The sequence below is a fragment of the Narcine bancroftii genome, chromosome 5 (assembly GCF_036971445.1).
Source record: "Narcine bancroftii isolate sNarBan1 chromosome 5, sNarBan1.hap1, whole genome shotgun sequence".
NCBI classification, from domain to species: Eukaryota; Metazoa; Chordata; class Chondrichthyes; order Torpediniformes; family Narcinidae; genus Narcine; species Narcine bancroftii.
Genome location: NC_091473.1, coordinates 178,673,381 through 178,694,985, shown reverse-complemented (window position 1 = coordinate 178,694,985; position 21,605 = coordinate 178,673,381). Strand labels below are relative to the sequence as shown.

At 44.5% G+C, this 21,605-nt stretch overlaps 1 protein-coding gene across 1 annotated transcript in view; it reads right to left on the bottom strand.

The window, feature by feature from the left end:
- Window positions 1-2,229: 2,229 nt before the first annotated feature.
- grip2b (glutamate receptor interacting protein 2b) overlaps window positions 2,230-21,605 on the bottom strand; it is a 95,734-nt gene continuing 76,358 nt past the window's right edge. The window contains exons 17-20 of the mRNA XM_069942410.1: window positions 12,968-13,037; window positions 7,101-7,246; window positions 4,714-4,858; window positions 2,230-2,537 (exon numbers count right to left, since the gene is read on the bottom strand). Of these exons, the coding sequence (XP_069798511.1) occupies window positions 2,333-2,537; window positions 4,714-4,858; window positions 7,101-7,246; window positions 12,968-13,037 (566 nt within the window). The 3' untranslated portion in view covers window positions 2,230-2,332. The remainder of the gene's footprint in view (window positions 2,538-4,713; window positions 4,859-7,100; window positions 7,247-12,967; window positions 13,038-21,605) is intronic.

Sequence of the window (21,605 nt, the reverse complement as noted above, 5' to 3'; positions counted from 1 at the left end):
AGGAAGCATGTTATCACCTTTACTTCCACTGGAGTTGGCAGAGAATCGGTATGACATTGGAAACTTTGGCAGACTCCTTCAGATGTGTAGTGGAAACTGGCTGCATCACAGCCTGGTTATGGGCCACCAATACTTCTGAACAGAACGGAAAGCCCTGCAAAAGGTTGTTGACACAGCTCAGTGCATTTCAGGGAAAACCTGCCTCCACCTTCAAGACACTGCCATCAGAGAGCAGCAGCAATCATCAAGAATCCCTATCACCCAGGACATGTTTCTGTTCTCACTGCTGCCATGAGGCAAGAGGTATTAAGATGCACATCACCGAGTTCAGGAACAGCTGCTCCCCTCACCCCCACCATCGGACTCCAACAACAAACTCAATCAGAGACTCATTTAAGGACTCTTACTTTGTGCATTATTTATTACTGAATATTTTTTTTCTGTATTACAGACAGTTTGTTTACATTTCTCTCTTTTGAATACGTACAGTTTTTTTGAACGAATGGCAAGTAAAAGTCTGCAGGAAAAAAGAATCTCAGGGTTTTATATGATGTCGTGTATATATTTTGACAATGAATCTGAACCACATTTAAAAAGAATAAAATAGAAGTCGATCCTTATGTATTGGACAGCATTATGTCAACCTTCTTTAGGAGCTCTATCAAGAGCGTCCTGGCTGGATGCATCACGATGTGTGGAGAAATGGATGGAGGTCAATCCACAGGTCCATAAGAGGGGCAGAGAGGATCACTGGAGTCTCCCTCTCCCCCCTCTCCCCCTATCGATGTGATCTATCGTGAACATTGTCTATAGAGTGCAAGCAAAACCATTGCGGTCCCCTTCCACACAGCACATTTCAGCTGCTCACTTGGGGGAAGAGATACATGAATATTAGAGCCAGCACCACCAGGCTGAGGAACAGCTTCTTCCCAATGGCAGTGAGAATGCTGAACGACCGAATGAACGGCTCACCCTGACCGTCCAAGACTCTCATTTGTACAAACAATATTTGTCTGTTTGTATAGATGAATATTTGTCCTGGATATGAATTGTTTGTCTCTATGTCTGGTAGTGTGTCTGAGTGTTCTGCACCGAGGACGGGAGAACGCTCTTTTGTCAAGTTATATTTGTGCAATCAGATGACGATAAACTTGAATTGATTTGACTTGAGCAAGTGAATTATCCAACCATTTACCCCCTCACTCTCTGTTCTGTATAAATTGATACATCCCACCATCAAAATTCACCAGTCAATGGAATATTTATTGCGGCCAACACACAGCAGTCTGTCTTGAAGTCATTAAACACACACACACACACCCATTCCCACATGCACGCACACACAAACTCACACAAAAGCTCACACACGTTCACCCGCACACACAAATACACATTCTTACATGAAGGCATACACTCAAACTCACAAAAAAGTGCCCACACACAAATGCACGTGCACACAAACACACGCAACTAATTACAACTTAACCAGACATTCACTTAGACAGAGCAACTTCTTTTGCCAGAGGGTGGTGAATCTGTGGAATTTGTGACAGTTGTGGAGGTCAAGCCATTGGGTATATTTAAGGCAGATATTAATATTTATTGATTAACTAAGGCATCAAAGGTTATGGGGAGAAGGCTGAGCGGAAAAATGGATCAGTTCACGATTGAATGGTGGGGCAGAGTCGATGGACTGAATAGCCTATTTCTGCTCTATGTCTTATGGAGCCAGAGTTTCGCAATCCAACTCATGGATATTGTACCCTTTAGGACATGGCTGTGTGGCCAGTAACATGGCACATGATAAATTAGGCCTACTGGACTACTTGAGATACACCTGAAGGAACAGGGGATGTTTCCTCTTGAGACCTCCATATCCTTCAATTTGAGCATGATTGATCTACAACTATGTACACCCCTCGGTCCATCAATCCCCCCCCAAGATTTCTCAGTCTTGGTCTTGAGACTGCTGTGAAACCATCAGTGTTCAATATCTCTTCAGTTGCTTCATTTGGGTGTAGTATCAAAGCAGTTGGATCTATCAGAGCAGTGGGGGTTGAGAGATAAAATGTTGGCTCCTTCACTCCCTAGCTTATAAATAGTATCCATAGAATGTGGGTCTCTTGTTTTAATAGAGAGCAAAATTATTGACAATTTACAAATTAAACAGCCTCGAGGGAGAAGGAGTGTGGAAAGGAAAGTGTCCAAGTTCACTCCTGAATGCCCTGATCTAATTTAAAACTATGCTTTCCTGATTTTCACACCAGAATCTGTCTGCATCAAAACCCTTCCAATGATTAAAGGATCTTGCCCATAATCGGCCCAGCCTAGTTTACGTGAAGTGCCTGTGTTGTAACGGCTTGAAATCCCTACAGAGCTTCAGTGGACAGAACTCACGATCTGCTTGCTTCTTGATCTTCAGGGTCACTGTCTCTCCAGCCATCTGCAGCAGGTGAATGGCCTCACTCAGTGGTTTGCCCTTGAGGCTCACATTATTAATAGCCAGTATTCTGTCCCCCACATGAATGGCGCCGGTCCTGAAAGGAAAGAGACAGCTGTGCAAAATCAGCCCAGTTCACATCCAGTCCCAACATCCTCTCCCCTCTCTCAAGTTCCCCATAGATTACCACCTCTTCCTTCTGCGACTGAGAGTATTTAGCTGTCTATCCTTTTATATTTATTCACTTTTTTCTGTCTCTTGGTGCATTGTGGCCATTAAATTTATACTATTAGACCACACATGTCAAACTCAGGCCCGCGGGCCAAATTTGGGCCGTAGTATAATTATATTTGGCCTGCAAGATCATATCAAATATGTATTAGAGCTGGCCCGCTGGCCGCCGCGCCAGTATAGCGCATGCACAGCTAATATTACAAATCCCAGAATGCTTTGCAAATGCATTGGCGGCGGCCCCTCAGCCTGCTAATCGCCCCCACCTCCTCTCTTTACTTTCATTAACATCTGCGACCTGTCGCCTAACTCGCATGTAATAAACTCCTTATGAAAAATGGCCAAACGAAAGACAGAAAACAGAACCTTTCAAGACAGGTGGGAGGCAAACTCTGACCCCAGAGTTTGATGAACTTGCATCTAAGAAGAGATGCCAAGTATCTGGTTTAGACCCAGGTGCATCAGAGTAAATCACAGTGTAGCAAGCTAAGCTTGGATTCATATTTTCTTTGGTTAACTTTGGACTGTTCATAGTTGAAAGATTGAAGCAAGTTGTTGTTTTTTTAACTTGTTGGCTTGTGAAAAAAAAACATTTAAAAGGAGCTTAAGGGCTATAGAAATATTATTTATTGAATATTTTATTTCTCATTTGTTAATGCTTCTTCTGGAAAGAGTTTAACCAAAACTATCATTAAACATTTATTTTAATAAGAAAAAGTTTAACATTACATATGTTGAAAGAAGAGAAAACATGCAGACGTTGTTGAAAATTTTCAATCAATATTTAGTTTCGCCCACGACTTAGTCCAAGTTTTTAATTTTGGCCCTCTGTGAATTTGAGTTTGACACCCCTGTATTAGACATAGGAGCAGAAATAGGCCATTCAGCCCATCGAGTCTGCCCCACTCTTTTGTTTAATCTGTGAGGTGCAGCCAGCAACAATTTCACTCCATTTGTAGATTGTAGTTGTGTATCTGACAGTAGTTCACACACTGCTCCCGAGCTTTGGCACCGCAGGCGATTTATTTCTAAACCCATAATTGTGAGGAGAGGGAAGACTATCACAGTTGAAAATCAAAGCGTGGCCTTATCACCCCTCTTCACTCTGGCGGTACTCCAGGAAGTAGGTGGCAGGTAAGCGTCAGTATTCACTTCAGATAGGAAGGTAGAAGATTCAAGCAGGAGGTGGCTTAACTGCCCCATTCAATAAAAACAAGGCTGACTTTGCACTTGCGGGCTTGTTTGCCACTCAGCACAGGTCCTTTGACCCAACGAGTCCATAGTGACCATTGTAAAGTCATTGTACAGCATGGAAACAAGGTCTTTGGCCCAACTTGTCTATGCCAACTAATCTTGTTCCTTCTGCATGCATTCGACTCATATCCCCCCCTCCCCAGACCTTTTCTATCCAGATACCTCGTCAAATGTGTTTTGAATATTACGATGGTCCCTGTCTGCTGATTTCTCTAGCCAACTATAATTCTGTGCGCCTGCTACTCACTGTGTGAAGAAGGTGCCCCTCAGCTCCCTTTTAAATTCTCTCCCTTCACCTTAAATCTGTGCCGCCTAGAGCTAGATTCTCCTAACCTGGGAAGAGACAATCCCCGCATGATTGTATTTCCCTAAACCTCCTATGATCCAGTGAGAAATGTCCCCGCCGATCCAGCCTCTCCTTAGAATTCAAGATTACCAATTCCAGGAGCACTCCTCTTGAATACTTATCTATTCACAACAGACAGTTGTGGAGGCCAAGTCATTGGACGTATTTAAGGCAGGGATTGATTAGCCAGGGGATCAAAGGTTATGGGGAGAAGGACGGGAAATGGGGCTGAGTGGAAAAATGAATCAACTCGATTATTAAATGGCGGGGCAGACTCAATGGGCTGAACAGCCTATTTCTGCTCCTATGGTCTTAACTTATCCTGTTTCCCTGCACGGTGACTCCTATGCTTGTCTATATGCTTCTTAAGGTTGTGGCGAGGAGCTGTTTCCGCGACTTCCCAATCCCAGACACAAAAAAGGTTTGGTGGGGATTGTCTGACCTTTCCGCCAGTCCTTTCTTGGTGAGCCCGCTGATCACAATGGGGTCGAAGGGCTCCTCGGTGCCAGAGATGGTGATTCCCAGTGGCCCTCCATATCTCTTCAGCTCCACGCTGTATATTATGGCACCCGTCTTCTCCTGCTCATCTGATGGACACAAAGAGATGGAGCCACATTGTCCAAAACAGCAGGATGAACAACTGATCCAAGCAGTAGGCGAATTGTATTACTCAGTGGTTTGCATTTAGAACTCTCAGTATTTTGTCTGGCATTATAAATGGCCAGGGTTGACCGCGGAACAACGAGCTGTGCAGATACAGATGTGTCAGAGGGGGTATCCTGCAGCAGGCTGTTGCTGAAGGGATGCTCTTTTGCTTCTCATTCTTGTTTGAATCATGGAAACTCATTGTTTGCCTTTAGAAGATTGCCTTTGGAAAGCCTTTTATGCTCTGAAGGGTTTAACCACTCACTCCAAATGCTGGTGGCTCCATACAGGCTTTAAACCGCCTGTTAAAGGAGCCGATGGTGATTGTAAATAAAATAATGCAACTGCAGAGCTCTGTGACCAAGATAGTGGCACCTGCGCTCAGCAGTGGCCGCAAGGGTAGCAGCAGACTGACGCAGGAGACCAAAAATGGGAAGAAAACCTCTGCTGAGAAGGAGAGGCAGAGGAGACAACCCTGTAGGACAGCAACCATGGCAGTGGACCAGCAAGGGGCTCATCTCCTAAGGGACCCTCACAGGCTATGGGCGATGCTACGGAGGCCCGGCATGGACTGTGGGCTGCTGGAGACTGGCTCATGGGAACCTGGTATCGGAGCTGGGCTTCGAGAGGGTGCTGAGGGCAAGAAAGGCTTAGGTGCTGAAGGCTTCCTGATCCTGTTGGAGGTTTGGATCTGGAGCTCGGGTTGCCGATGAATCAAACAGGAGTTTGTGCATCTGCAGAGGTTATGGGAGGGCTGGAGGCAAATCCACAGACACTTAATGTCTCAGAAGGGACTCTACTTGGTTTATCTTCCTCTTTTATTGTAATGATACTTAAGGCGACTCTTACGGCAGACAGAAGGAGATTTCATGTAATATTACATGTTCTGCTGTATTACATGATAATAAAGGAATATTGACTATTAAATCTATATTGTGTGTATGGAAATAATTTGAATCTGAGCACTCTGGTGGATCTCAGCCAATGGCGTAAACATTCCTGATCAATCTCCAACTTTAGGATCCAACAAAGGCCACATATGAGTCTTGCTTGGCAAGTTCTTGCTAGGTGTGGAGTTTTATTCAGCTCAGCTTAGCTCCAGGTAACACTTTCAAAAAACAGAGCCAGTTCTTGGGGGAGAATGGTTTCTCTGCCCTAATACTACCAAAGCCTTACCAAGAGACTGTTTGAGGCACTGTACACTGGGCTTAAAATAAAGCTTTTCTGGAGTCCATAGTACAACTTGGTTACCAAATTGTCCTGAGAGTGGAGCATAGACGGAGCTTTACACTGTGTCTAATCTGGACTAGCCTGTCCTGGAACTGTGCAATGTGCTGTATAGTGGGTAGTGGGTTCTTTACATTGCAGAAAACTGTACTGTCCATCTCCTTGGAGGTATACAAAATTATGAAAGGTTTAGCTAGAGTAAATGCAGGCAGGCCTTTTCCACTAAGGTTAGGTGAGTAGGCAACTAGAGGACATGGGTTAAGGGTGAAAGGGAACATCAGGGGAACCTCATCACAGAGAATGGTGAGAGTATGGAATAAGCTACCAGCTGAAGTGGTGAATGTGGGCTTGATGTTGACATTTAAGGAAAATTTGGACAGGTTCGTGGATGGGAGGGATATGGACTGGGTTCAGGTAAGTGGGATGAAACAAAACAATAGTTTGGAACAAACTAGGTGGGCTGAAGGGCCTGTTTCTGTGCTGTGGTGTGCTATGGCTCTATGGTTCTGTGATTGATTGGTCAGTGTAGAACCTTTATTCTGTGCCTGATCCATGAATTCCTGACCCGGGAGTGACTGATGGAACAGTGTTGAGGGAATTTTACTTTGCATATAATCTGCAACATCTCTGTCTGGGAGAGTTTGCGGGAATGGTACGGAGGGAGTTTTACTCTGCATACATTCTGCACCATCCCTTGACAGTGTCAAGGGAGTTCTGCTGTGTTTAACCTGGGATTAATTGATATGTCTGTGGTTAGGGAGCTATGCTTGTATCTAACCAATGGTGGAAGAGTCCCGGGAGGGTTTGAACGGGCAGTGCAGGTTCAACTCTTCTACGGGACAGATATCGATATTTAATTTGTCTGCAATGAACAGTTTTGTTTAAGCAACAAGGATCCATTTTGAGTAGAAGTGGAGAACCCCATGTGAGATTCAGACTCCCTTGCATTCTGACTACCTGAGTTATCTTCATCTTTACGGATCTTCAATTTGACCAGTTCGTCACACTGTTGTAAGATTTGCGCAGCATCCTCCATCGAGCAGTTCTCCAACCGGATGTTGTCGATGGCTAAAAGTTTGTCTCCAGGTTCCAGCGTGCCAGTTCTATTGATGGGAAGAGGAAAGACAGCAGATCAGAATGTCAGGCTGTAGGGATAATAAGCAAGGGGGCACCTTCCAGAGTACAGAGAAATGCTTGACGCACTACCGATAAGTAGAAATTTTGCCCAGCCCGCAGGAAGAAGAATGCGATGTCGTCTGTGTACGCCGACAATAAACTTGAACTTTGAATTCCATCCCCTGAAGGCTGATTCCCCTGCCTTGCTCATCCCCTCCATTCCCTTTCCCAAGGAGGGGATTTCCCCTTCACTCCTGGCACCTCTCCTCAACCCACCTAAGGATACTCCAAGGGGAATCCCCCGTCACATTCCCCTTCCCAGCCCAGTGCCTCTCTGGAGAAGCTCATTGCAGGTTGGGTGGGCCACTTTCAGAGCCACATTGAGTCTGCAGGTCTGAGCCTGTGATTTTAATGCTCCATCCTACTGCCCCTCCCACCTCTGTCCTTGGCCTCCTACCTTACTCCATTGAAACCCAAGAACAGCATCTTTCCTTCGGCCATGCCACATTACCAACTTCAAGACTTGAACTTGCCAGGCTCAGAGCTGGCCAGCTGTCACATTACTCTGAAGCATTAACTTGATCCTCCTCCAGCTGCGGATGGACATTTAGTTTCAGATTTCCAGCAACTGCTGCATTCTCCCCTCACCCTTCATTCCTCTCTGCTTTCATTCAACTCTCTCGATCAGACCAGCAATTAACAAGCCCCCTCTCAGCCAGCAGCGCAACATAATAAACTTGAACCATTTGTCATTCTGTCCATCCTGGTCCCCCCCCCCATCATTTTCCCTTTGTTCTCTCTGCCATCTCTCTTTAAACACGCTTGACCTTTTTCTGATGATCCGAAACGTCAGTGGGTCAAGCAGGGTCTGTGGAGAGAAATGGTCAGTCAATGTTTCTGGCTGGGGCCCTTCATTGTAACTGAAGTGAGAATGGGAAATACCAAGTATGAAGAGGGAGCGGATGGTGGTGAGGAGCCAAGAGGTGATAGGATACTGGACAACTGAAGGCAGGGGAGAGGCAGAAGGACGGGGGTGGGGAGACCACTGGAAAAGGGGGTTGAGAGAAAAGTGGGAGCAGGAGCAGGCAAAGGACAAATTTAAAAAGTGGTGTCAGCTGGAACTCCCAGTTGCCATTCATTTTAATTCCCTTCACTATTCCCACATGGGCATCTATCATCTACTGCCAGGTGAGGCCAAATGTAAACTTGAGGAGCAGCACATTACATTCCTCCTGGGTAGATTAGAGCTCAAGGCCAAGAATATTGGCTTTACCAAGTTTAGGTAAATCCTATCCAGAACTCTTTCCAACTGCTCTCACTCTTTTTGTCAAACCTCAGCTTCATCTGCTGCCATCTCCTTTTACCCTTGATATCATCTCCCCTTCTCAAAAAGGGTCCCGACCCAAAACATTGATGACCATTCGTCTCCATGGATGAAGTCTGACCCACTGAATCCCTCCACATTCTCTTTGTTTTTTCAAGATCCCAACATCTGCTGTAAGCTATATTTCTCTCACCTGAAATCTTAACTTCTGTTTTTTCTCTCTCCAAAGAAGCAGGTTGACGTGGAGTATTTCCAACATCTTCCGCTTCTTTTATACCAATTACACCTGTTATTCCCTCTTCCTGCACCAAAATTAACATTCATCTCAACATTTCCTATTCCATTCAGTCGCATTATTTCACAATGCCTCAGAATGATTGAACATCCACATTCCTTCACAGCCAACCATCTACTGCCTTTCAAAACCCAAAATTGCAATCACTGCCCCTTTGTGGAAGGAATTTTATGAAGAAAGAATGACACTGTCACTAACATAACTGTCAAACAGCCCATTTTAACACAGCATCTGTTCAGCGAGATATTATTTTAAAGCTAACTTGTAGCCTTAGCTGGAGTCAAATGCACTAACAGTTGTTCAAATTAGACAAAACTAAGATTTCAAAAGAACAAAATGGAACAAAGGCTGTAATGCAGTAATCCTAATTTCTGTAATAGTTTGTTTGTCTCTCTGTATGCTTGTCGAATTAGATTTCAGAGTTGGATAGCATTGGAGACTCCTGCCTGTTCTTTTTTTTTTCCATTGTTTCTTTTTTTTCTAAATTTTTTTTTTTCACACCATAAATCACATTAGCCATGATACACACTTTTTCCTTTTCACACATATACAGTGACATTTTCTCCCCCCCACCTCCCTCCTCCCAACCCACCCCCCCACCCCCCCCTCCCATCCATTTAAGGTATACAATCTAGGATACATTAAACCAGTCAGACAATGTTGTCACTCAACAAAAATACACCAGAAATTCTACTGAGTCCATTCTTTTCTTTCCTTCTCCTTCCATCAACTTAGGTAATGATTGTCCCCGGTAGGTTTTCGCTATTGTATTTGATGTAAGGCTCCCATATGTGTTCGAATATTTCAATATTATTTCTTAAACTATATGTTATTTTTTCTAATGGAATACATTTATTCATTTCTATATACCATTGTTGTATTTTCAAATTATCTTCCAATTTCCAGGTTGACATAATACATTTTTTTGCTACGGCTAGAGCTATCTTAACAAATCTTTTTTGTGCCTCCTCCAAATCAATTCCAAATTCTTTGTTTTTTATGTTACTTAGGAGAAAGATCTCTGGATTCTTTGGTATATTGTTTTCTGTTATTTTATTTAATATCTGATTGAGATCTTCCCAAAATTTTTCTACTTTCTCACATGTCCAGATTGCATGAATTGTTGTTCCCATTTCTTTTTTACATCGAAAACATCTATCAGATACTGTTGGGTCCCATTTATTTAACTTTTGAGGTGTGATGTATAGTCTGTGTATCCAGTTATATTGTATCATACATAGCCTCGTATTTATTGTATTTCTCATCGTTCCAGAACATAATTTCTCCCATGTTTCCTTTTTTATCATTATATTTAAATCTTGTTCCCATTTTTGTTTAGTTTTACCATTTGTTTCCTCATTCTCCTTTTCTTGCAGTTTAATATACATATTTGTTATAAATCTTTTGATTATCATTGTATCTGTAATCACATATTCAAGGTTACTTGCCTCTGGCAAACTCAAACTGCTTCCTAATTTATCCTTCAAGTAGGATCTCAATTGGTAATCTTCATGATATATCATGTGAGATAAAGCCTGTGGAACGATACTTGAGGTCTCCAATCAGTTAATTTTGTCAACACTCTACTTGTAATCAAGCTCTCTTGTACTCAGTTCAATTTCAGCATTGTCTCTGCAGTCTGGTTTGAAGTGTTCACCTCTGTTTCTCAACAGGAGAAGAATCCCAACTGCATCCAGGATGCCGTTACCTCCCTGAGAACACCTCAGAATGATTCATTGCCATTTTACCCATGACTACAGTGCAGCAAAGAGCTTTGTTTGTCAGTTTCAAATGATGAGTCATCATTAAAACAAATTGGCCTTATTATGGGAAGGGGAAATTACTACTACAATCTCACATGGTGGGTTCTACCTGCTTGGTGACTGAATCTACTTCTCGAGTTTTATTTAAATAGGTCCTTACACTACCTCGGAGTAGCCCAAGTGTTTGTTGGACATTCTAGATTGTTGACCCCATTTGTCAATCCCAAGCCATCTCCCTCTCGAGCAGCCATTCTCAACGAGGGCTATAGGTGACTTCCCGAGGGCCACAGCCTATTTAAGGACTAACAGCATATCTTTCATTTCTTTTTAATGTAGTTGACTGGAGAGAAGTACAGAAAAAAACCCAACTAAACTTGACTACTTCACAGGGAAGGGGATTCATAAACTTTGACCAGAGTCCTAAGGCCATAGCCAAAAAAAGGTTGTGAATGCCTGCTCTAGGAGTTACTCTGAACTCGTTGGATATCTATGAATCCACAGCAATGAAAGTTTTGGGTAAAGGAAACGGTTCCTGTTCCTGCTGAGAAACTGAGGTGAGAGGTCGCAGGCCAGAGTCCATGGATTTAAAAGAGAAGGAAGGAGGACATATGGAAGGTGCCTTGATTTTCAGAGATTGATAGGTATCAAAGGTTATGGGGAGAAGGCAGGAGAGAGGGGCTGAGTGGGAAAATAGATCAACTCATGATGGAATGGTGGGCCAAACTCAATGGGCCAAATAGCCTACTTCTGCTCTTATATTCTATGATCTTGTCACAAGAAACTAGTCACTGAATTTTGACACTGATTTTGGTTTGGAAAGGCTACAGATCCAGGTGTGCATGGAGTCACAAACAGGTGAGAATTGAAGGGCTCCATCCATTGAATGATATCACTGGACTAGCGCTGCAGTGGGTCTGTTCGTCATATGAATAATGCAAATCTCCAAACTGACCTCCTATTAGGGAACCATACAGGTCAAATGACAGATGTATGTGGAGGCAACATTTTGGGTCCAGTGACCATTAATATCATTAGTTTCAAGTTAATTATGGATAAGGATAGGTCTGGTCTGAGATTCTAAATTGGAGAAAGGCCAATTTTGTGGAAATGAGAAAGTATCTAGGAAGAATGGATAGGGATAAGTTGTTTTTCTAGGAAGGATGTGTTCAGTAAGTGGAAGGCCTTCAAAAGGCAACATTTTGAGAGAGCAGAGTTTGCATGTTCCCATCAGGATTAAAGGCAAATTTAACAGGCACCAGGAACTTTGGTTTTCAAGTTATATTGGTGATCAGGTGAAGAGGAAGATAATGTGAAGGTAAACTCGAAGGGTTTCTACAAGTATGTTAAGAGTAAAAGGATAGTAAGGGACAAAATTGGTCCCCGAGAAGATCAGAGTGGTTGTCTATGTGTGGAGACTAATGAGATGCGGGAGATCTTACTGTTTTTTTTGCCCATTATTTACTCAAGGAAACTTGCATTGTGTATAAGGAAGGAAGGGAAATGAGCAGCAGTGGCATGGAACAGATAGAGATTAAAGGGGAGGAGGTGCTTGCTGCCTTACAGTGAATAAAGGTAGATAAATCCCCCGGCCCTGACTTGATATTCTCTCGGACCTTGAGGGAGGCTAGTGTAGAAATTACAGGGGCTCTGGCAGATGTATTTAAAATGCCCTTCGCCATTGGTGAGGTGCCAGAGGACTGGAGGGTGGATCATATTGCTCCATTATTTAAAAAAGTCTCCAAAAGTAAACCAGGAAATCACAGGCTGGAGAGCCTGGCGTCAGTAGTGGGTAAATTATTGGAGGGGGTTCTGAGAGATAGGATATACAAGTACTTTGAGGACTGATTAATCATAGTCACATGGCTTTGTAACTGCAGTAGTTATTACTAATAATCAAAAATCTTCCACATTCAAATTGATCCAAGGTACTAGACAAGGCCGTCCTCTCAGCATCAGAACTCCTTGCAATTGTACTCCGTAATTCAAATGAGATTCAAGGTTATTAATCAAGGAGATGAAGTAAAGTCTCTCTATATGCAGGTGATCTTTTAGTCTAGATTTCAGATTCGGCTGATTCTATCCCTGTGATGGTCTCTTTACTATCAGATTTTGAGAGTTTTTCTGGAAATAAATGAAATGTTCATAAAAGTGAATTATTCCCAATAAATTCACATGATCCTATTTATTATAACATGCCGGTAAGATTGTTACAGAGTATTTTAGTAACATTTTGTACAGGATTAACCTTAAACTATGATGTTAAACTGCCAAGGTTGCCTCCTGTTGGAGGTCACCTCATTCGACACATAAAGGAAGTCACACCTACCTGTGGGCCACACTCCCCTTTTTAATGTCGGATATGATCAGTGGTTCTCCAGGCTTCCGACTTACAGCTGCTGAATGGAAAAACACACCATCAACCCACAGCGCTTCCGGCACGACGAGCGACTGTCCATCCCACCCACCCTCGGTAGGTAGGGCAGAATCCACACCCCTTCCCCCACGCCAAGTAGTTGGAGGGGTGGGATCACAGCAACCACAGAGGCAGTGGCGGTTATTGGGGGAATGAGAGGACAAGGGGAAGTGGTATTTAGCAGGGAGAGCAAGTTGTTTACTCTGGGGGTTCCAGGAGATACAAGTTATGATGACTATGGACGTCACTTTGACAAGATGATGATTTGGATTTACCTATCTGTTAAAATGCTCAAAACGCCATTGTAAATTGTTGGAATGAATCTTTTTACCTGCTGTTTGTGCACCATCGAGGTTTCCTGAGATTTAAAAAAATTCAAAATGGCAACAGAGAGTGGCAACTTTTTGGCATGCTGCTTGGTAGCCAAGATCCCATTGAACGGTGGTGCAGGCTGGGAGGGCTGAATGTCCTTCTCTGACCCCTATTGTCCATGATCCTATGAAACCTATGAAAGCATGCAAGAGCTTCACTGTATTCTGAACGTGTGGCAATAAACTTAACGAGTGAGCTCTTTCCATAGATCAATTGGTGATTGTCGCCATGCACATCTCTGGCTGTGAGTCTATGTGCTGAGGGGCACACTGATGCTTGGTGCAGCTACGGAAAAGACCTTATGGGGAAGGTCTTCAATATGAGGCAAAATGTACAGAGGTATTGAAAGTCTTGCTGCAGCCACACAGGTACATAAAACACACCAACAATAATTCCGTGAAACAAGAGTGGCTGCAGATGCTGTGAATGTAGTTAATACACAAAAGCACAGGAGGAACTCCATACCTTGACGAAGGGCTCAGGCCCAAAATGTTGGTGATATATCTTTGACCCCGATAAACACTTTGGGACCTCCTGAGTTTTTCTACTGTATTAACTAACAATAATTTATATGTAATTGACACATGAGAAAAAAGATGATAAATATAAAAGGAAAAGGAAGAATTTTGGTGCATATGTACATTGCACTGTGGCCGCCCACTAACTGTGACATGTCCCAGTACACATGATGGCCAATGTTTCATCTTGTATTCATATGTGTGAGTTCTTAGACAACACATGGATGAAGGAAAAGTTTCTTTACTTTAAAGTTATTGTAAACAGCACCATGAGGCTGCAAGCCTCCATTACAGATCTTGCATGCCCTCTTGCTCTGTGTCACCCCCCTCCTGGCAACCAAGTCTAATCAAACAGGAATTATAATCAAGGCCTTGCTAGTGGCCATGCAAACATGATCACTATCATTATAGCCAACAAATGCGGTGACCATGCAGATCCCGCGGGGGGCAACGCCCTTTGTCCCAGGTAACAACGCGCAGAGCAGGAAGCGACAAGCAACGGTGGGAACCCTGACCAATCCGAGGCTAGCACTGCCGTGACCTCACTCCTGTCGTCAGCAGCGAGGAGAGAATATAAGCCAGGTTTCCAATGCAATAAACCAGTCTCCGACTTCTTGGGTGTGTGTCATTCTTCCCGCACTTCGCGGTAGCGCATGTATATGACAATAAACTCATTCTCATTATCGTAAGATAAATAATAAATATTCATAGTTGGTCAGTAGTTCAAAAAAATGCGCTGTGACAGTAATGGCCCAGGAGCAGTGTTATAGTTCAGGGTGATCCAGGGAGGTGGAAGGGAGAATGGAGAAAGGAGACACAGCACTGCTCCAAAGGGTTCAACTGCCCAAACCCAACGCTGATGCCTCCATACAGGCTTTAAATGGTCTGTCGGAGGACCCGACAATGTTTTCATATTAAAATCCAGCATCCGCGGTAGTTTGTTCCCAAGATGCCAGAACCTGTGCCCAGCAACTGCCGTGAGGGGTTGCAGGCTCTGGGGAGAAGCGGACCAGTGCAGGACACCAGAACTGAGAAGAAAACTCCCCCCCATTGAGAAGGAGAAGCAGAGGAGCCGACCCTACAGGTTGGTGACCATGGCAGCAAACCAGCAAGAGGCTCAGCGATTGAAGCCTTCCACATAGGCTGCAGGTGACTTACATCCCAGGACCCACATAGGCTGCAGGCTGGTGGAGACTAGCTCATGGGGACCTGATATTGGAGCTAGGATTCAGGAATGTACTGAAGGCAAGAAGAGTTTCCAAAGAGACTTGGGCACTGAAAGCTTCCTGATTGTTTTAGAGGTATGGATTGGGAGTTCGAGAGGCCGATGAATTGAACAGGAGTCTGTGCGGCTGCAGAGGCTGCAGGAACGCCGGAGGCGAATCCACGGACACTCAGTGACCCTCTTTTGCTTCTATTTCTCTCTTACTGTACGGGGCACCGGGCGACACTAATGGCGATTCTTTGCCTGCCTTATGGCAGGAAGAAGGCTATTTCATGTTACATTACATGTCCTGTATTATTACATGACAATAAAGGAATCTTGAATCTTTAAGAGTCTGGGAGCGGTTAGAAATTAAAAAAAAACATTCCTGAACCTAGAGGTGTTGGACTTCAGGATTCTGTACCTTCTGCCCAAAGGGGGCAGTGAGGAGAGAGTGTGACCAGGGTGATGTGGGCAATGTGCCTACCTTCATGAGGCAGCACCTCATATAGATGTCGCACAAACTGGCCCTTCAACCCATTGTGAACATACTGACCATTTATACCTAGTTAAATAAGAAAATCTGCAGATTCCGAGGTTGAGTGCAACCTGGAGAAACTCAACACTTTATACAGTACCCACAGGAAGTAAGCCAACGTTTCGGGCCTGGGTTCTTCATCAGGTGTGAGCTAACCTGAAATGAGGCCAGACCTAAAATGTTGGCCGCCTTTTCTTTCTGTGGGTGCTTAGTTTCTCCAGCACATTTCCGATCCATACTAATCCTATTTACCAGCACTGGACCCATAAACTTCCAAACCAGTGACTCAGGTGCTCGTTCAGATCCTTTCTAACCGTTGCGAGAGAATCTGCAGCCACCAAGCCCCTCGGGGAGTGCGCTCCAAATCCCAATCACCCTCTGGATGAAACTCGTCACATTGTTCCTCCTCCATCATCTTCTCAATGTTGTGTTCCTGCAGCACCACAACTTCGTGACACCAAAGAAACACTTTTATACCAGTAGCAAAGAGAATATCTACTTGAAGCTGATGGAGATAGTGAGGATTAAGATGCGAACTCTGCTGCTTTTTCTTCTCTCATTCCCAAGAATCCCTGTTCAGCTCAGAGACCATAGCTCCTTGAGCATTGCACTTGAAAGGTGACCCCCTCCAACAGTTGTTGCATTGACTATCCCTTGAGGTCAAGGATGACTGTCTTCTTGCCGTAGGTCTAATTATGGGGTCTCAGGTGGCTTTAAGTCTAATTCTTGGCTTTAAAAGTCCTTTCGTATTCAGGTCAGGTCACTCCAGGTGACAAATCGGGCTTTGGTTGTTGCTGCCTCTCTTTCCATTTACTTCTCTTTTCTTCTAGTTCTGCTCATCAATTGGCTTCAAAAGATCCTATTCCTTCTCAGACGACAGTTTGCCAGATATTCTTTTTAATGTAGTTGACTGGAGAGAAGTACAAAAAAACAACTAAACTTGACTACTTCACAGGGAAGGGGGTTCATAAACTTTGACCAGAGTTTCCCAATTGTTGATGTCAATGTTACATTTCTTCATGTTGGCTTTTAAGTTGTCTTTAAATCTTTTCTGTTGTCCACCTCTTTTATGTTTGCCTTCATTAAGATGGGAGAATAGGATTTGTTTCAGCAGACATTGGTTTTTCATCCAAATAGAACGACCACTCCATCTTAGCTGGTTCTTGATGAGGTCAGCTTCAATGCTTGTTTTTGCTTCATTTAGCACACTGACATTAGTTCTTCTATCTTCCCAGCTGATATTTAAGATGTTTCAAAGGCGCATTGTTGGAACTTTTTAAGTGCCCCCAACTGTGCACCCTCCTTAACACAGGCACCCTGGATTTTGTGTCCAAGACTCCACTGGGGGACTTAAACCCACAACCTTCTGACTTGGGGTAGAGTACTACCAACTTTGCGATGGTGCCTCCTGCAATACCTGCTCCTCTAATGCTTTAGATCCATTGTACTGTTACATTTCTGTTGGCCCACAATTGGACTTGGGATGATGTTCTCCTCTGACCCAATTAATTCATGAGCTGGTGCATAAAAGCCAGAAATAACGCTGGCTACACAACGGGTCCTGAAGGCTTCCTGATCAGGTCAGAGGTTTGAATCTGGGGCTCAGGTCACCAATGAATCGAGCAGGAGTCGGTGCAGCTACAGAGGCTGCAGGAGCACTGGAGGCGAATCCACGGACACTCGGTGGCTCTGAAGGGACTTTATTTCTTTTAAATTTTAAATTTAGGCCATTTCGGCCTACAAGTCCATGCCACCCAATTTACACCAATTAATCTACACCCCTGGCTTGTTTTGAACTAGACCCCCTGGGGAAAACCCACATAGACACGGGGAGAACATGCAAACTCCTTACAGGTAGTACTGGATTCGAAACCCAGTCCTGATCATTAGCACTGTAAAGGCATTGCGCTAACCGCCATGCCAACTGTGCCGGTTACTGTAAGGGGCTCTGGGCAACACTAATGGCAAGTCTTTGTCTGCCTTATAACAGACAGAAGGCAATTTCCTGTAATATTACACGTCCTGTACTTTTTTGGCCTCCGTCGGTAACCATGGGTACTGCTCCTCTGGTAGTCCCAGTGGAGGGGCTCTCTGGGTCGCAAGCCAGGGCAGAGTTGATATGGAGATCTGTCTGTTGCCCATGCAGTAGGAGCCCCCCCACCCACCCCACCATGCTAATGACAGGTCCAAAGGAACGATGAAGATCAATGCAGTTCGGTGTCAGCAGCATCGCAGGAGTTTCTGTGCTGGTTCTGGGTACAGCCATCAGCCACCTTTGGGTGTCTGACTCCAGATTTTTCCTCGGGGGTTCACTCCCAAAGTCTTTCCTGTGAGCAGGTGTAGCCACAAGGCAGCGGAGGCTTGAAGTCAGAGTTTTCCCTCTGCTAGATGAGTTACCGTCTGTGGTTAACGAGCCCCACCAGCCCGAAGCAACTGGTTTCAAGGTGTGAGAGGCCCGCCTTTGCCCCTTCTCCTGTCAGTGAGAACAGCTCCACTGGGCATAAGAACTGTAGCACACGTGAAGTCCAGGAGTTGGACTTGGTTGTCACAGGCCATTTGAGGGGCACGCCACGAAGAGCATTTGTGCAGCAGTGGGAGCTCGTCCCCACAACCACCCTTCAGCTATGACAAGCTTTACATTACAATAAAGGAATCTTGAATGACAACCAGCTTCAGTCTGAAAGAAGCATTGAAAGAAGGGAAAGAGTCAATGTAAGCTCAGGTTTCAAGTTGGTGCAGTGCAACTCAAGAGCTTGAATCCATTATGCACATTTGCATCAGGGAGGGTTAAAGAAACTTGCACAATAAAAGAACACGAGGAGAACAAAGCGAAATGCAGGTCTGGTCTGACATAAAGCCTTTTGCTCGGACGATTTTAATGTACACTGGTTACAAAGGGACTTCATTCCTCCCGAGATCATTTCCACAGGGACGCCATTCCCTCCCAAGATCATTTCCACAATGTTCACTTCAATGGTGCTTCACACAATCTCAGCATCAACCTCAAAGCCAAGGTGTTGAGAGGTTGGTTGTCTGAAGTTCTCTGTGTGAATGAAATCACACAGTCAGAATCCTTCCCCAGGACAAAAGCATCACACACAAGAGGACAAGTGTGTAAGGTGATGGGAGGAGGTTTTAAGGGAGATGCAGAAAGACTGGTGAGAAAGGCATGTCGCAATGGACCATTTTCTTCTCCTGTTATGGTTTTTTTGAACAATACTAAAATCAGGCCATTCATATCATTCAGTTGATGTTGGGTCTTCAGGCAATTCCCATTAATATCCCCATAAATCTATCCCCCATTAAGTGCCCATAAACTTCCACAATTCCTCTCCACTCATTCCCTCTGGGTCAAACCCAGGAGAACCTTGTCATGTGAAGGAGCTCACTTTGAGGGCCTGTGACCATCAAAGAAACAATGGAGTTTTCAGTCTCATTGCTGGAAAGGGGAAGAAGCACCTGGAACTTGAGAAACTGAAGATTATTCAGGCCCTCTTGCATGCTTCAACATTTAATCAGATTATGGCTGATCTTGTACCTCAGAGCTATTTTCCTGCATTAGTTTGATATCCATAACATTAATACAAATAGAACACTAGAGCACAGTACAGGTCCTTTGGCCCTTGATGTTGTGCCAACCCCTATATTCCTGAGTAGACTGGACATCTCCAAATGCTCATAGATCCTATCCTTAAGAATCCTCTCCAATAGTTTGCTCAGCACTGATGTAAGACTCACCAGTCTATAATTCCCAGGATTCTCCCTATTACCTTTTTTAAACAAGGGGACTACATTTGTCATTCTCCAATCCTTTGGCACCTCCCTGCAGCCAAAGAGGACTCCAAGATCATAACTACTGCCCCAGATATCTCTTCCCTCACTTCCCACAGCAACTTGGGGAATATCATGTCCATCCCAGGGGACCTATCAATCTTGATGTTTTTAAGAAGTTCCAACACTTCCACTTCCCTAATCTCCACATTGTCCACCACACAGGCTGTTCTATTCCAACCTCATCCTGATAAAGGTCCTTTTCTCTTGTGAGTACTGACGCAAAGTATTCATTTAGGACCTCCCCAACCTCCTCAACCTCCAGGCACATGTTGCCTCCTTTATCCTTTACTGGCCCACCTTCATTCTCATCATCCTTCTGTTCTTCACATAGAATACCTTGGGGTTCTCCTTAATTCTACACGCCTTCTCATGCCCCCACCCCCCCAAGCTCTTCTAGCTCTTTTTTAAGCTCCTTTCTGGCCACTATATACTTCTCATGATCCCTTCCTGTTTCCTGCTTCCTATATCTAGTGTATGCTTCCTTCCTCTTCACCAGCTGCCTCAATTGCTTCATCAACCATAGTCCTCTTTTCCTACCATAATTTCCCTGTCCCAGTGGGACAAACCTATCCTGAACCCAGCACGTGGTCCCTAAACTTCTTCTACATTAGTTCTGTGCTTTCACTGTTGAACATCTGTTTCCAATTTACTCTCACTAGTTCCTGCCTCATCCCATCATAATTAGCCTTTTCCCAATTAAACACTTTCCCATTCTGTCTGTTTATCTCTTTTTCCATAGCTACACTGAAGTTAAGGGAGTTGTGGTCACTCTTACCAAAATGCTCCCCCCACCGAGAGATCCGCCACCTGACCAGGTTCATTTCCCAGAACTAGATCCAGTGTGGCCTCTCCCCTCATCGGCCGGTCCACATACTGCGTCAGGAATCTTTCTTGTACACACCTCACAAATTCAGCCCCATCTATCCCTCTTGCAGTCAGGAGGTGCCAGTCAATATCAGGGAAGCTGAAATCACCCATAACTACAACCCTGTATTTTCCGCATCATTCCAAAATCCATCTGCTTATCTGCTCCTCGGTGTCCACAGATTCAATGGACATTCCCTCCCTTTCTATAGCCTCGTCCTCCTACCTCCCATCCTATTCCTTTTAAAAACCTACATCCCGGTACCTGCATCAGCTAATCCTGCCCTTCCTCCAGCCAAGTTTCTGTATCGGCCAGAACATTATAATTCCACATATTGATCTATGCTCTAAATTCATCTCCTTTATTCCTAATATACCTATTGTTGAAATAAACACATTTCAACCCCTCTAACTGGCTGCATTTATGTTTTGTACCCTGTCTGTCGTTCCTCATCAACTCAGAACATGGCATGGTGCTTTTGACCTTCTACCCTAATCTCTGCCCTCTAACCCCTGCCAAACTAATCTAAACCCTTTCTAATGGCTTCAGCAAACCTGGCTGCCAGGATATTGGTCCCTTTCCAGTTCAGGTGCAGACTATCCTTTTTGTACAGGTCAGACCTTCTCTGGAAGAGATCCCAATGATCCACAATCTGAACCCCTGCCCCAACTTCATCTGCCACACTTTCCAATTCCTACCCTCTTTGATGCGTGGCACATGCAGTAATCCCAAGATTGCCATCCTTGAGGTCCTGCTTTTTAACTTTTTTTCCTAACTCCCCATATCCCTTTTCAGGACCTCATCCCTACTCCTATCTATGTCATTGGTCTCCACGTGGACCATGACATCTGGCTGCTCACCCTCCCCCTTGATCAGAGACATCACTGACCCTGGCACCTGGGAGGCAACACACCATCCAGGAGCCTCAATCGTGATCACAGAACCTCCTATCTGTTTGCCTGACCAACACCAATTACCATTGCTCTCCAATTTTCTGCCATTCCCTTATGAGCTGAGGGGCCAGCCTCTATGGCCGAGATGTGACCACCAAGGCTTGTCCATTGTTTCCCCCCCCCCCCCCCCCCACCAACAATCCAAAACACTATACTTGTTGTTGAGGGGAACAGCCACAGGGGTGCTCTGCACTGTTTGCCTAGTCCCCTTCCCTCTCCTAACAGTCATCCAGTTACCTGCCTCCTGACTTTTAGGGGTGAATGTCT